The 17,114-nt window shown below is 34.0% G+C and overlaps 1 protein-coding gene across 1 annotated transcript; it reads right to left on the bottom strand.

Annotated features, from left to right (window-relative positions):
- Positions 1-699: 699 nt before the first annotated feature.
- LOC113501234 (long-chain fatty acid transport protein 4-like) lies at positions 700-16,988 on the bottom strand. The gene is made up of 12 exons (XM_026882310.1): positions 16,374-16,988; positions 16,017-16,167; positions 14,358-14,595; positions 12,493-12,745; positions 11,851-12,049; positions 10,190-10,300; positions 7,910-7,991; positions 7,180-7,310; positions 6,124-6,274; positions 5,385-5,542; positions 3,502-3,655; positions 700-3,079 (listed from the first exon to the last, which is right to left on the bottom strand). The coding sequence occupies exons 1-12, from the start codon at positions 16,538-16,540 to the stop codon at positions 2,919-2,921; spliced, it is 1,956 nt and encodes a 651-aa protein (XP_026738111.1). The 5' UTR covers positions 16,541-16,988; the 3' UTR covers positions 700-2,918.
- Between the last annotated feature and the right edge of the window lie 126 nt (positions 16,989-17,114).

Below are 17,114 nucleotides of genomic sequence, written 5' to 3'. Positions count from 1 at the left end.
TGAAAAAGGTTACCTGCTCAAAAAAGTCGGGAAATAATCATTTTTGGTCTATGACATGACGTAAAGGAATCTACTTCAATAAATATTGAAGAAAAATTGTATTTTTCGTGTTATCAGATTTGTTTTTCCTCTATTTATAATAGATAAGCTATTGTAGCTGTAGACTTGAGTCCTTTGTTCACATGCGTATATTTTGTATGATAAACATAAAGTCAATGCTCTAAGCTGAGAGCCATGAAACTGCAAATAAATTTCTTTTGTTTCTTTAGTTAAGTCAAACAAAAGAAAATGTTCCTTTATTTTCGACAATTCTGTAAGAGCGGTAGTAGCTCAGTACTGGGGTATGGAATTCTCGTTGATCGAGACGCTAAGAATATCTACGTTTATACTTATTTTTACCTAAGCCTATCATATATGATAAGAACCGTTTGCTTCAAGACTGCACAATTCTTCCCATAACATTCAAACGACAAAAGTATTGAAGACTGCTCATAAAAATAGTTGGTATTTAATTAACTGATCATTGCTTACTTTTTGATTTTCATTTGCATCTTGATGTATCAGCTGTAAAACTAAATATTTAGTATTTATATTGGGATTGCTAAGTACATTATAATTTCAATTAAATTTCATTTAAAAAAGAGATGCATAATGGGTTATACAGAGCAGGATAAAGAAAGTTAAATGAAAGAAAAATAATGTATGAAAATATACATTTAATGTAGTTTTTCCAACATATCCCATACCATTAAATAATCTTAGAATCTAATTCATACAACAAAAATATAATAAAATTGACAACAAAATAATCTTAGTCTCAATTAAGACCGAAATTTATTTGAATTTGTAAAAACGTAAATAAAATTAGCTACTATAGTTTATACAAGGCAAGTATTTATGAAAGACCTTCATATCGGGTGTATATTTATATAAAATTATAATAATGAGAATTTTCGATTATTGAATAAAAAAAATAACATTGTGACGACTTAATCTAAATACAACATTATTGAAAGAATAATAATATTCCCACACCAGAGACACTGTTTAAGTACAATACTTTTTACAAAGCCTTGTTTTTTACTCATGAAAAGTATTAACAAAGTAACATTTTGAAGAGAAATGAGGTATAGAGTTGGTTGGATGTCTTACTTCCGAATACTGGAAAGAAACTTAATTTTAAGACGGTCTCAGATGTACATCTGTCTCTTCTAGACACAGTAAATTGACAGTGACGGCATCAGACTTGAGGGCTTCAACTTTCATTAAGGTCTATGTTCGATTTACTCACCTCACCATTTAGGCGCACCTCATGATTAAGGAGTCTAATTGGATCCGCAAGTCCGAAAGTAGTCGGTCTATCCAAATAAATACTTGTGAGTAAATGGTTACATCAAATAATTATTAATTCGCCTCAAGATTTCTTTTTAGTTCGTAAGACATAGAAAAGATTGTGTCGTTCAATCGCCTCTTAAAATTAAGGTTCTTTTAGTATTCGGCTTTCACACTGACTATAAGTAAGATAAAAATTAAATAATAATAACATCAATAATTTTATTCGAATATTCTGACACGTATTTATAAAATTGTATCTGTTAAGATGTAGGAATAGCCTATATAGCTAAGAAAAACAAACACATTGCTTTTCTTTTCACAGAAAGATTGTTTTCATCTTGTCCGGAAAGGTGGACTAACACTAACACTGTCGACAGGTCATAAAAAAGTGTCCTTTTTGTCATAAAAAGCTTTTTCTACGCAAATAATTGTATAAAGTATATCAAACGGAAAATTTGATCGTATTCCCCGATTATTTCGATAAAAATGCTATATTAAATTCATAGATTCCCTCGCCTCCTAAAATTATTTTTTTAGCAACAACATTAAGGAGTATTGCTAATGATAACACTACATATCTTTTTAAGAATGTATGATTCGAAGCAGCCTTAATGGTTTACTTAGTTTACGTGTAATACAAGTAAGGTCGCGATAGATTGTAAATTTTATCTACTAAATATAATGTTTTTGTATGCCGTTTACCTAGCATACAAAAACTGCCTAAACAGTAACAAAAAAAAAAACGTTTCTATGAGCATTTAAAAAAAGGATTTTAGCGTGAAAAGGGCGCTTACCTTACAACATGATTTGAACTCAGTGATTAATTAATATATTTGTTTCAAATCCGCCTTTGTGCATGAAATATTTGATATTGATATAAATAATCATGGCTCGCTATTCTTTTTCCTCTACCCACAAACTATTGTAAAGACTGCAAGTCCTTGGTTTACGAAAAGATGATCAAAATAAGAAATAGCTAATCATCTGCCATACATGTACATGCCAAGTGCTGTAATTTTTTTTTTGTTTAGTTGGTATTTAATCTTTTGATAGATCACATTTGTGATAAGAATACATGACAACAGATTACAATAAAACTTTCAGAAATTAGGGACGAGTTTAGCTCTAGACAGGAGGAAGATCATTACTAAAATCGGGTTTATTTAGTCAATGACATAACACCTAATCTTTTTTTTGATAAGTTGATATTACATTAAATTACATTCATGGTTTCTTCAACTATTTGCTATTGTTAATTATAATTGATATTTTGTGCTTTAACGCCAACCGTACAGGAATCTAAATGAATACATACGACATAATTTTCTTATCGTATGCAGAAAGTAGCACGTTCTCTTTCAGTTTTAGACTACTTATAATTATTTAGATAAAGTATTCATTTTTATTGTCCCGTATGAAAGCGTACAGCAACAGCTCGGCTCATACAAAAAGTTTCTCGTGTAGGTTCTAAGTTACCATGAAGGAAGGTACCTTTAACATTTATAATCGCTTCAAAAGACAAAGCGTACTATTTATGCTACTATCAATTAATAACAACACTGAAAAACAACAGATTGTCTGGATCACAGCCTAATTTGTCCACTTATGATTCTTTCGTACTCTTCCACCCCTAGTGGTAGGTATCGACCTTGTTTTAGATCTAAGTAGTATAGTTTGTCGTTTTTGGCCAGTTTCGGATCGAAACCATCCTTTTGCAGATCAGTCTTCTTCATTTTGAATGTACCTGTAAAATAAATTATTATTTAAAGATTAACGAAACCAGGTTAAAAAATGTTTAAGTTTAGACGTAGTTATATAGACTTGGTATTCATGGCTTGCAAATTGCAATCCAGGTTAATTAAATTATTTTGGCAAACAGTTTGAAAATATCTAAAAGGAATAATAAGCATTATAATGCTATTGTACTCTTCTATTGCGTGTTATCGTAATTAGGCTTGGGAGAAAATATGAAATTAATAAATTAATAAAGTTCCGATTTTGGTCAGTTACCAAACTGACAAGCCAAAGTCACTAGTCCAAAAAAAAGTAATGTTATTTTATATATTTGAGTATTTCTCTTTGCTTTATCACTACCAAGTGGTAAATTCTCTATAGACCCAGACGAGAAAGTTGCTATCATTGAAAATAAAAAATGTTTCAACTCACCAGTCATATCCACGCTATCCATGACCCTGAGGAACACAGGCCGGGCGTACACGGGCAGGTCGCGAGCCAGGTCGGTCGCCAGCTTCACTAAGTCAAGCGTACCATCCACGTCTACTATACCGCACATGCCAGCGCGACCCTCCGTGTTTGGAACCTGTTTGACAATAAACATATTTATATTATTATCCCACTTCTGCCAAATTCGGAATAGCGACACTGATTCTATATCTATACTAATATATAAAGCTGAAGAGTTTGTTTGTTTATCTGAACTCGCTAATCTCAGGAAGTACTGGTCCAAATTGAAAAATTATTGAAAATTATTCATTCATCGAGGAAGGTTATAGGCTATATACCATCAATCTGTGACTAATAGGAGCGAAGATACAATGGAAAATGTGAAATAAATTAGGGCAGGTATAAATCATAACTTATATCTTCTAACCACGGGGACGAAGTCGCGGGCAGCAGCTAGTATGTATATAAAACACATCCGTTAAGTGATAAATAAATTGAGGATTGCTATGTGGCACCCAACAAAATATGTCATAAAAACCGTTGCATAATCTCAGTCTTTATTTTTTGTTATAGCATCAACAGAAAGAAATCATGTGTAAAAAAACAACAACAAAAACAACTGTCTAGCTATCACAGTTCACGAGATACAGCCTGATGACAGTCGAACGGTTTAGTAACAGGGTTCCCTTTTTTACCCTCTTAAAAGAGCGACACAGAAAGCGTGTGTTGCGTTGTTTTACTTCATAGATGGTGCACTTCGGTAAATTCAATCCGGTAAATGGTTGCACTATAAAAGCACAAACCTTAGAGTACCTAAACAAGAGACGATTTGTAGTAAATCTGAAATTGTCTGTTATAGAAAGTGACGGTGAGAAGTATTTCTCCCTATGCATAATAGTATAAAATCGAGTCTTATCTTTAATTGAAGTTAAGGTCTTTTACTTAAAAAAAAGTAAAACAATTTTCAGTCAATGCTCAAAAAAGGTCAATGCATAGCGTAAAAGTCATTCGCACAAGCAATGCCCGAGCCGAATGTAAATACTACGAGTACATTGTTGATTTGTTTATAATACTTGTACTACAACACATCAATGAAGGCTTCGTTACGCAACGATTCGATAGTTGGCAATGTTGGCATACAATATTCTCATTCACATAGTGACCTGACGCTACTGGCACAATGATACATAAATGACTGTCAATATTATTGTGATGACTTTTTTATTGTGTCGTGAGATCGGATATTGTATTGATTATTTGTGCTATCGTTTACATATGTATCCGGTCTTTGTGTAGCTGATTTGTCTAGGAGAAAGTATTGTTAGTTGATCTCGAACGGTCGTCACGGACGCGCGAAGCGAAGGTATGTGTTTAATTGATATTGTCTTCTTTTGGAATATGTGACAAAAACCATAGTAGGCTGATAACCTTGGTAATATCTTAGTTTCAGCCTTCATTTATATTTTATAATACTAAATGAAATTCTAGTGGGCCAGTTGTAATATCTTGTCCATGCGTCTTAATCTTAACCAATAATACGGGATATGTATTTTTCCTCTCTACAATTTGCTACACTACGAGCCCACACTCCCAAACTTTAAAGCATGATCTGTAACTGTCTTGTTCAGATTTTTATTCTATTTAAACCAGAAACGTATTTTCTTATGTGCATCAAATATCATGCCATGGCACAACAGTGACTGACAGTGGAAATTGCCAGTGACGTCACTCCCTTCTACAATTTACACTGCCAAGTTACGCCGTCAACCCCCACTCCTAAACTTTAAAACACTTTATCTTTTTACTTTGTTCTATTTTTTAATAAAGAAGGTTTTATTAAACTGTATTAAAAGTACAATAATTACCAAAACTCCATAGACGACGGCATCTCGATGGTCCGCGAATCTCGAGATTGCGGACTCCACCTCCGTCGTGGAGACATTCTCCCCGCGCCAGCGGAATGTATCCCCCGTGCGGTCGCGGAAGAACAAGTAGCCCAGCTCATCTGCTACTAAGATGTCACCTGTGGACATTTACGTATGATAGAATCAATTCAAGAAGGTTTAACTCCCATTAACTTTAAGTGCAAGTGTAGTCAATGAACTAAGAAAAATGTTTCAAAAAGAGTTGAAGTAGAACGTTTCCCATACAATACGATTTTACGAATATTAAGTTAGGCAGGCAGTCAATTGTGTTATCATTAAACATGGTGAGAAAGCTTTCTTGTCCATTTTGGAAATTGTATAATTTAATAAGGTTGACTCCCAATCCCGTGACGGAAATAAGCCCAATATTTTGCGACTATACTTCTACAGTAACTTTCTGATTTGTACTTAAAAGAGGCAACGGTTTATGGGGATTGCCGAACCCAACAGGTCCTTAATCAGTTCGGCCATTGACGCTTTAGCTCATGATTAAGGATTTCGCTTAGTGAGAAAAGAATTCTTGAGTAAAACGTTGCATAATTTAATTACTTGACTCGCAAAATTTATCTAATATCTGAAATCTTTTTCGATCATCCTTGTCCACAAAACACAAATCGTATTGACACAAATTCTTATTATACTATCGAATATCGGAAATACTTCATGTTTATCATTATACCTGATATAAATGCCGCATCTCCAAACTGGAACACATCCCTGACGACCTTCTTCTCCGACGCGTCTTTGTCCACGTAGCCGAGGTACTGGCGCGCTGGGTTGTGAGACTGGATCTTACCGATGAAAACACCAGGCTCGTCGGGTTGTGCCAACTGATGAAATGACATTAACATTAATAACATTTTTAGATTGCACGAATAGCTGAGTGGTTGAAATCATCGCGGCAAACCTGCTATGCGCGTTCTACAGGCTTGATCTCAGCGTAGGACAATCGTTAGTGTGATCCACGAATGCATGTTTGAGTCTGGGTGTCTTTGTGTGTGTTTTATTTATCTATGTGACTTGAATGTATGTGAAACTCCCCGCCACACAAGGATTTTTTATTTTATTTTCAAACAATAAAAAAAACTATATTAATTTGATGTTAATTAGTACTTATGCAAGATCACTCCAGGAAGGATGCAATTTAAGATGTTACATGATGTTATATTTATGGGAAACGAATCGATTTATACCTACGCGATCAAATTTTATCGACGTCGTAAAATATATTATCGATAATGCATTACGTAGAGTTATAAGATTGCTTGTTATGCAAGCTCGTAAAATATGATTCTATTAAGACATAAAGATAATAATAAATGAGAACCGGTGATTATCTTAATATAATTATGTATATATAAATTACTTGTCACGTTGTTTGTCCGCGATGGACTCCTAATCTATTTTCCCCCTTTCAATCAAAATTGCACGCCGTGTACAGCTTAGCTCGATCCGACTTACATCTTAATATTCAGCTATTATTTGATAAAAATAAACTGGTCAATAATTTGGTCTGAATGATTTCTTTGGTCATAAAACTTTCGTAATAATTTAATGATTTTTTGCGAAACAGATCAATAGCTATTAAGCTAATTAAAAATTATGAAAATTGAATGACAGAGAGGTAAGAGAAGGGAAACCATTTTTATATTTATCCTAATTCGTAGCCCTATCTTATATGTTTAACATCACCTCCACTCCTAAGCGACCTACAAATCAATTTAACGTGACTTACTTGACAAAGCCCCATAGCATTCCTTACAGGCTCGCCAGTCTCTTGGTTGACTTTGATGATGGCTATCGGGTACACGCTGGGGAAGATACGGGATACGAAACCGATGGCTCCCGGTGTGCCGTCCGTATTCGCTGAAATAATAAGCGAAATAATGTATTTAATTAATTATGGGATTTTTCAGTCACGGGAAATTTCATTTTGATGTCCATATTTACCGTACATTGTGTTATATTTTTACTTTGAACAGATCAAAGCAGTTGATCTCAGTTAAATTGCTATACCTCACAATTCGGTGAGATTTTAGGAGATCTCCAGCCAAAGCAAAGATTGATAGGAAAACAAATCAAATAAGAAAAAACATGTGCGAATAAAACATAATATTCATATTACGGTTACTTTCGATTTCTCGAAGATAAAAACACATTTGAGTGTTGTCCAAATTCAACTAAAGAAATATGTAGGGTGTGACACATTACGCAAATGAGATATGTGGACAAAGTTTGGACATTTTCATGATAAGGTACATTTAAGCAAAGAACGAAATACCGTGCGGCTTTCGGACTTCGGTACCTGAACGAATACTAAAATAAGTATTCGCAGGCAATGTCGCACAACTCGTAAATATATCTCCACTCGCCTAAATGAACGATGCATACGACCTTGACACTTACTGCATATTAATGGACATTGTACGTTTAAAAATAAGCAAGAATGTCAAACTATGTTATACCTATGTTGGCATTTCCTTCAGTCGCGCCGTAGAACTCTGACACCGATTTAATATTAAACCTTTTCACAAAGTCCTTCCAAATCTGAAACAAAAGAAATTTATCCTTTGTCATTGCGAGATGCATGTACTTTATGGCGGCGTATGCGCAGATGTTGAAGTGTTAACAGTCATAAAACATATATTATCATAACAATATAATATTCATTAGCAAAGTTTTATGTAGAAATTTAACGCTTGACCTGTGCTGACCCCGCGTATTAATGTCAAAGTTCATTGCACCTATAAATATTTATTTATCATATTCTTTGTTTTATGAACAATAATAAACTTTATTTTAATCGTACGAACGTGTAAATTCGAATGTTATAAAAGTATGTGTACAAAGATCAGGGTTTTGTAGGTCCTTATATTGTTATTTGGCTTTGCTTTAAATGCCTATCTTGTTGTGTTTACAGACACGATAAAATTCATTACACGTTGTTTCTTTCCGTCGTTAAATTGCGATGATACTAGGGGCTTAACTATTAAACTATTAAGTAATCTAAGGCATCTCCCCCCCCCCCCATGAATAGAATCCCTAATTATTCAAGATTTACTAAATAACCGAAAACATTTTTTTTATAAATGTTATACTTATTTTTTATGCTGTACCAATTAAAAATTTTCTTTCTTCTTTCTTTCTATCTAAATTTTTTATTTTCGATAGCTTCCCTGCCCATTCTGGTAATCCTATCGTCCACTTAAAGTAAATACCTACACTATTTGTAAAATCCCCTTAAATACTGGATGACTATAATATTATAGTCTAATAAGTCTAGGCTTACCAGTGTATTTTATACTTATTCACGAGCTATTAGGCCTGGTTTATTAAATATTATGTAAATGTATATTGAGGTTCATTATCATTCGTTTTTTTTTACTATTGTACTATGAACTGGCGCGTAATAAATAGGCTTTAAAGGTCATCAATGTCAACGATATCTTAATTGTTTTCAACAGTATTATGTCTATCAAACTACTTACTAGCAATACAAACAAAGTGCTTCTACATAGGTAGGTTGTAGTCAAATAAAATGGAAAGTAAGATTAAAAGTTTTAAATTAGTGTAGATAAAGTAGTAAAAAAAAATCTTGGCGTCTTTTTACAACATATAATAAATAAATAACACTCGAATATAACTGATTTGGTAATCTTTATTGTTGTTTTATGTAGGTTTTTAGTTGTCATTCATTTTTGAACTGATTTTTTTTAAATTAAGTTTAAGGAATATTATCTTAATAATGTATGAACAAAGAATATTCTAAAAATTATTTGAATAAAATTGGTCCGTCAGAAAGGTTTTCACAATCATTGCGTTTTTTTTTATCATTTCAAAAAATAGATTATGACTAGAGGGCGTGGCGGAGGGTTGTGACGTCACTTGTCAGTAAACGTTTTACAGGCAAGTGTCGATATTAGACCGGTATTAGATCCACTTCCAGTACGTTTTAATTTAAATTAAAAAACAAAATTCGCCTCAACTCTGCGCAAATAATTTTACAGTAACCGAACTTTGTGTGAATAATTTATTATTTACCCGAATATTTATGTTTCAGTGTCGTCTCAAGGACTTAACAACCTTAAAGTTAATTAATTCTTTTAATAAACAAAAGTTTTGGACTTTACACTTCGTAACATTCAAAAAAAAATATAGGTATGTATGTCGCTAAAGATGAAACAGAACAGAGCATTTTAGTTTATAACGCATACAATTTCTTGTTAATTGAGTACCATTCATTCGAAGAATTTCTCAGAATAGTTATGATCAGTTCCACTTTTCCTAACCTATATTTTCTGTTTTATTATTTAATAACAAGCCATGTTTGGTTTAAGTATTTTCCCAAGCTTTTTATATTTTCAGATTTCTCGTCAAAATAGTTTCGTAAAATATTAATATTTGAGTTATCGACCTCTTTTATCTTCGGTATTGTATATTATGATTGCACAATTATTGTCTAAAGAAATACCGTGAAGTGTCCATAAGTCCATTTTTGTTGGAAACTTATCCAGATATTGAGATGCTAAGTAACATACTAGGTCTTATTAAACAGGGCCTAAGTATGAATTCAAGCAATCCAAACTTCTAGTCTTTGAAGAAGATTGTCTATTACGGGCAACAAACTAGCAGTACATTCACGTTAATAATTGGAACATTAATCATTTCCCCTTTGTTTCTTAACTTGAAAGTTACGCCCAATATAATATTCGAACTTTATCAAGATAAAGCAGAGTGATATTTACCTGTGGTCTGAGTCCGTTGCCGTAGATGACTCGTACTCTGTGTTGTGTGTCTGCCGGCGATGGCGGCGTCGCTAGCACGTAGCGGCACATCTCGCCGATGTAGTGAGCACCCTGTAAGAAATATTAGCCTAAATTCAGAACAGGCTTGTTACCGAATGAATTTTTGTCTAGGGCTTTGTGTGGTGAATAAAAAAAGATCTTGGAACAGGGCAAGATAGATAGAAGGACGAACACGATTCCTTCTCGCAAAACCGGCCCAAGTATATAGGGAGGTATTTGCCTTGGGAATGGCTGCTATTAATATAATAATGAATTGAGAGTGGTTGTTGGCACACAACTTCACTTTTGAAGAAATAACATCGTGAAAATAAGCACAATTCGCAATTGTTTTTTTTTTTTGCAGAATATCATTAATTTCCATTTAGTCTAGACGAAAGAATTTGTTTTGTTTGCTGCGAATAGTTCATAAACAAGCTAATATCCTTTCTGAGACTATAGACTATCCGTATACCAAACTTCATTACAATCGGTTCAGTAGTTTTGGCGTGAAGCAAGACAAACAGACCGAGATACTTTTGCATTTATAATATTAGTATGGATAGATAATTCGATAAGATTTTATACATCGAAAATCGCGTTGAAATGCGAACAATGATGTATTTATAAATTCAACAGTTCAAGGAATCATTGCACGACTGGTTTAATATTATTCCATGATGACGCTACAAATAATTACGGGTTATAAAGTACAATCGTAATGTTAATGTACTAGATAAGCATATTCATCGACCTTGGATTCGCTTTAAGGTGGGACGAATAAACAAAGCCAATTAAACTTTATAAAATCGTCAAAGAAAAGGTTTTAATTCGACACCAATGACTAATTTGAATTGTCGTAATAGACATGTGACCTATAAATATACGATGTAGGCAAACTAGAAAAACAGTTGACGTAGCGTTTGCAAAATAGTGACGAATAATGTGAAGTTGATGACAGAAAAATGTGAAGGAAATTAAAATGAACCAAGTTTTTATTTTGCAACTATTTTAAATACCTATATTCCATTTAAAAAAAAAGTAATAAGCGATATTTAAAATGCTTATATCAATTAATTTTTTACCTTGTATCTACACCTCTTTTTAGAGTCTGCTTTTTTGTTTAAAGTTGGCATAATGCTAATGACACTTGTACCGCAGAACATTTTTTTTTACCGCAACACAATTTCTGACAATTTTAAAGCACACAATACCTTAGTTGTCGTGGTTGAAAATAAATCATTCATTTGATTGCAGTATCTATGGCTTACATAAAATACAATAATTATTCCAGTTGACCGATTTTATTGTGGCTACCATACTACATGATTAAATTATATAAATATAATGCATACACTGCATACAGCATACATCTAAATTAGCTGTGAGTATATATGCAGTACTACAAGTTGCAGACTACAGGCAGGCGCATGTAAAGTATATGTATTATAGAATTGAATTCTCTTTCATCACAGAGTTAATTAAATTTTGACTCGACATTTACGACTACAATTCTATTCATGTTGAAAGTTCTTGTAAGTCGATTTGGTAACCAAAACAAAATATGCAACATCTTATCACCACTACCATCAGCAAAAAGCTTTTTCTTTTTTTTTCTAACTCACCGTCGCATTATATTTGATGCAGTCGGGGAAGTACTGAGAAGCTGAGAACTTGGCTTTGAGGGCTACAGTGACGCCCATTATCAGCGCTTGACCCACACTGATCACTCCTCCAGCGGTGTGGTATAAAGGCAGAGGACAGTACAGGACCTCCTGGCCTTCTAAGCCCATATAGTGGAGACCAGTCGCCATGAAAACAAACCTGAAATTATGATAATGATGTTAAGATACAAAGAAAATTAAATTTAAAAAAATAGAAGAGTTTTTTCTGTCACGTAATACAAAATGTTACGTTTGTATTACGTGCGGATGTTTTGTTCCAAGAAAACAACCTAGCAATAAGTCTTGTCGTTTGTTCGTCACACGTAGAAACTAGGTTCATCATGTGGAAAAACAAGATAAAAACGTAATCATCGGTCAAGGATAACGGGGAGCGGATACATCTACTAAAAACTAATTGGGATGCAGAGGAAAGACGAATAAACCATGATAAATCGTAATTTTATGTTGCATCCGCGTAGACGCTGCGCAAACAGCTGATGTTTCCTTCATTTTTTCATCAACAAGTATTACGTATTCGCAAACTTGACAAAGAGTTATCGAGGTCACACAAGCCCATTTACGTCTATTGACACTACGTCTAACCTGGCATTTGATATAACAGCAGCCTTAGGAAGCCCTGTGGTTCCAGATGTGTAGATATACAGGAGTTTGCCTTGAAAGCCATCAGCGTTGGCCAAGGTCCAGGGCGCTGGTGGCGTGGTCTCCAGCAAGTTGGTAAAGTCCGTGATCGCGTCACCACCGCCTTCGGACTTCGCATTCGACGTGTTCAAGGGCCGGTGACTGAACTTGTACAGCTTTAATGACGGACTTAGTTCTTTTACTACATCTTGGATTGCTGGAAGAGAGGTTGAGATTTTACATAATCCGGACTTCTTTAGGGATAGCCAACAGGGATATTGGCTAAAAAGTGAATTTTAAAGAATATGAAGAGATAAGATAGACAATATTTAGTCTGACGATTTTACTTTTGTTGTTTACTCTTGTTGATTTGACGTTTGTCCATTTCTAGTACCTACAATGTATTTTATTACCGTCTTTCTTAAATGGCTGAGTATGACGTCAAATATCATCATTGATGTATCACTAAATATTCATAGAATTTAATTGCATTGTATCCGCGCTTACGAAATCCGTGTATTAGCTACTTACTACATATTGCCTTGTACATCATTCTCTCATAGAAGCGTCGATAAAAGTATTCGTAATGTAATGTTTACTAACCTAACGTCGCAAGTCAAATGTTTACCTAAACAACCTGACTAATAGTTGAGATTTTTCACATTTGCAGTCATTTTCTCAAATTACCGTAATTCGATGCTATAAAATGAATAAATTACCAAGATGGGCAGTGCATTGGCATTATGTGACATGCACGAGAAGCTAGAACAAACAACAAATATCTACACAACACACGACAAGCATGTAAATAATAATGTTGTCACCTTGCGGCGTTGGTGTTAATATCAAAGAAACACAGCAGCTACTACATGTATACTAAGTACCGTAGCTGATTGGGAATAGCACTCCGATGCAGCCACGACCGTTTAAACTTTTGTGAAAGTTAACACGCTTGTAGGGCTGTCATATTCACTCACAACTCAACGCAACGCTTGAGAAAGCAAAAATCTTCGCATGAGCTTGTGCAAATATGGCTCTATAGTTGGGTTCATGTATTACGATACATCTGAGTGTCTGAAGTCAGTTCTCAAGTGCGCTTTTAAATGCTGCATTGCTGTACTTTTTCGCTTTGCTTACGGCGAAGTTTACATTCAATTTACGTATTATCTGGACCCTATTTTAACGTGTCACGTATATTGAACATCTTATTATGTGCTAACAATATGAAAGGTGAACTACTTCATTTTAAGTTCAAGGTTAACATTTGTGAACTTAAAGAAGACAAAGTCCAAAACCAGTTTGTTCTCAATATACAAGAATACTAAAAAACTGGTTGTCAGTCACTTATCATAACGTCCATAATTACCTTACTGCGTGGAGATAAAAATGCGATTGCGTTCGGAATGGCAGCCAAGTATAATTAGAGACTAATGATCGACACAACTTTGTATTGTTTATAATTTGGGAGTTGCGTACAGAATTGTATGGTTCAACGTGCATTTAACTATTGTAAGTAGTAAGTGCATTGTAATTGGCTTGGTTGCACATCGTTCCTGGAAACGGAATTCGAACTAGTTCTATGGGCATTCAGGTACTATTATAATATTCCGCAAACACCAGAAATAGACACTTCCAATTTGCTGAGAGTTAAGTTTTTTGCATATGACGTGCTAAAATGCTTCATAAAAACTTCACATACTAACAAAAAATACCGAGACTGCTAGTTTTCTGTTGCTCAAACATACTACAATTGGTAATACGTTATAATGTTGAACCTTTTATACTGGGATTATGTATGGTTTGTCTTAACAGTAATAGTAGTTTCTTACCAGGTTGGTACTCATCGGAGAAGATCAGTGCATCACACTTTGCGACGTTTATAGAATGTATGAGAGCGTTGCCGCGCTGGTTGGTGTTGATCAGGGGTGTTATAGCGCCCAGCCGCGCTATGCCCATCCATAGAGCCGGCTGTTGCGGACAGTTGTTCACCAGTAGCCCAACAATATCACCCTTCTTTATACCTTGCGCTTTAAGCACTGCTGTTACCCGCAAACTGTAGTCTTCCACCTAAAATAATCGGTAGATGAGTAAGATTTAACAAATTATTACTGTCAAAGTAGCTGCCGTCAGTCACTTGCAAATTAATAGCCTGTGTAGGTAGGATTCCAGTTACCTCTTTCTTTACCATGTTTTATCAAAATCGGTCAAGCCGTTTTCACGTGAAGCGGTGCACTTGCTCGACTTTCAAGTATTAATGTACTAGTCCAATTACTAAGAATTATTAAATGTTTTAAGGGAATATCAATACTGCAGGTTTAAGAGAACATGTTGTGAATAATTGATGTACTTTACTTATAAGTTCAAAAAAACTGTAGACACACACAATATTAGTTAACATCCCAAGAGCAAGGATGTTTGTAAGTAAAATATTCTGTTGTTCCTAAAGCTAATATTGGCATGTTTTTAAATTTACTTCTTGACAAATATTTAAAAAATCTAGTTCGTATTTTTTATAAGTTAACCAAAATTAACTGTGTAACGTGTGTGTTTTGATCATCAATGATAAATAAGCATGTGTTTAACTGGTTTTTATTAAACCATGTTGTAGTTGTAATTATGTTAAATTATTTCGTCGTCTTTTCTTTAACATTGGGCCTTAATTTGCAACGGTATATTGAAAAAACAACGTAAGGTGTAAGTTTTGGTGTTTCGGTGAAAATTAAAACGAAGTCTAAGTGCCATAATAGATTGGTATTGGCTGTAGTAAATAATTGGTAAAATAATGACTTATAATTCAACAATTAGAACTGTGTCATTACATTAGGTAACAGGTGATTAGGTTGAATGTTAAATGCAACAATTCGTAAACTTTAAAATTTAAATGAATACACACAATAGTTAATTGCTAAGGCCAATTTGTTGGATGATGAATTGCACATATTTCAAGTAAAACTGTCACTAGCCAGTTCTTGTTCATTAATTTTAATTTATTAAACATCTATTTTTTAGTATTCTTTGAATTCCACAGTACTAACTATTAATAAACTATACTAAAGCTACTTAGGAAGGTTTTGCTCTTTTATTTCAATTAATCTTTTTAAAATACTATAAAAAAAACCGAATTAATCTGAAATTCAGATGAGAACCATGTGTATTGTATTTTTTTTTTTCAATTATAGCATTAAACACATGTTTCCGTGATAACTTTCACCTTAATGATACTTCAAAATATGCTTTCTATAAAAACTTTCTACAGGTTTTCATTGAGTAGTTTATTTTTCTGGGTATAATGATTTGGGCCAATGTTACTAGACTGAACTAGGCTGACATAGTTTCTGATGTTGTAACATGTCCTATGTGTACAACATTTGAATAAGTAATGATTAATGACAAAATAGTCTTAATTTAGGCCACACTTGTTACATTGTTTTTAATATTAGTTTATGTAAAAAACAAAGTGATATTATTGAAAAATATAATCAACAAACCTCTTTAAAACTCCACACTTCATCTTGGAACAAGAAACATGGCTTATCAGGATGCCTGTTCACCACTTCGTGAAACCAATCTGGTATTGTCACTTCATTACGGGCAAACTTCTTAGTTATCCAAAGGATTTTTACATATGAAAAAAGGGCTCTAAAATAAAAAGAAAATAATATAATTTCATTTCAATTGCAGCTTACTATTTTAAAGTTACTTTGCAAAGTTGTGCAAGAACTTCAACAAAGTCATTAGCTGGACAATACTATACAATTTAAACTTGTTGATCTCTTCTGTAATATTCCTTTAGCACTTTTGTATAACAAATACAATGCGATGACGTGCCAGTTTAGAACCCTTACCTTAAATCTCTCGGGGCAGTTTTTAATGCGACGTAACACCATCTTGAATGAAATGCAAGGAGATATAACACACCGAGAACTACGAATGCCACAAACATACAAAGGAATCCTTGTGAGAGCCAAACAGCGGCGCAAGCAGCCGCGACCGCGGCCAGCACGAGCACCATCACGACCGCCTTTCGCAACGAAATGCGTCTAACTGCTGAACGGCGACCCACTGTGACGGTTGCGCGCCGTTATCTAGCATTAATTTTGTTTTATTCATTCACTCGCTCAATTGTTAGGAACCTATATCTGTTATGATTGATACCGGACTTGTAGTAAACAGATTTCGTAGTCCTTTAACAACTAGTTGTACAATAACTGTAAGTCCTTTGTAACACTTTTAGTCAGTGTAACAAATATTCGCTGTCCCTGTGTATGAATAAATGTATTTAACTTTCACAAGCCTTGTTTCAGTGATCATCAATAAACACGAAAGTTGTCATAAATGATATTATCCAGCTGACATTTGGTAAATAATGCCAAAATTATAAGGGCTCGCTTTTGTCCTCGAACAAAGTAGGGTAATGCCGCAATGTATAACGTAATCATGTCATTGTCAACCGATTTCAAGACTAAACGTCACAACCACAGCTTGTAAAATACTTGACTACGTTTTGATATTCTGATGACAAACCTATTATTGATTTTTCTTGTATTCTTTTAATATGATTTACGTCTCAGATATGTAAGAGTACC

This window comes from Trichoplusia ni, chromosome 15 (assembly GCF_003590095.1).
Source record: "Trichoplusia ni isolate ovarian cell line Hi5 chromosome 15, tn1, whole genome shotgun sequence".
NCBI lineage: Eukaryota > Metazoa > Arthropoda > Insecta > Lepidoptera > Noctuidae > Trichoplusia > Trichoplusia ni.
Note: the sequence above shows the minus strand (reverse complement) of the source record. Positions and strands in the feature narration are given on the sequence as shown.

What these genes read in the sequence shown, in the direction of transcription:
- LOC113501234 (XM_026882310.1), bottom strand. Translation starts at nt 16,540, where the DNA reads ATGGTGCTCGTGCTGGCCGCGGTCGCGGCTGCTTGCGCCGCTGTTTGG. An exon ending in AAGTGTGGAGTTTTAAAGAG is followed by an intron (nt 14,596 to 16,016) that starts GTTTGTTGATTA and finishes CGATTATTTTAG; the next exon opens with GTGGAAGACTACAGTTTGCG. An exon ending in GCTGTTATATCAAATGCCAG is followed by an intron (nt 12,050 to 12,492) that starts GTTAGACGTAGT and finishes TCATAATTTCAG; the next exon opens with GTTTGTTTTCATGGCGACTG.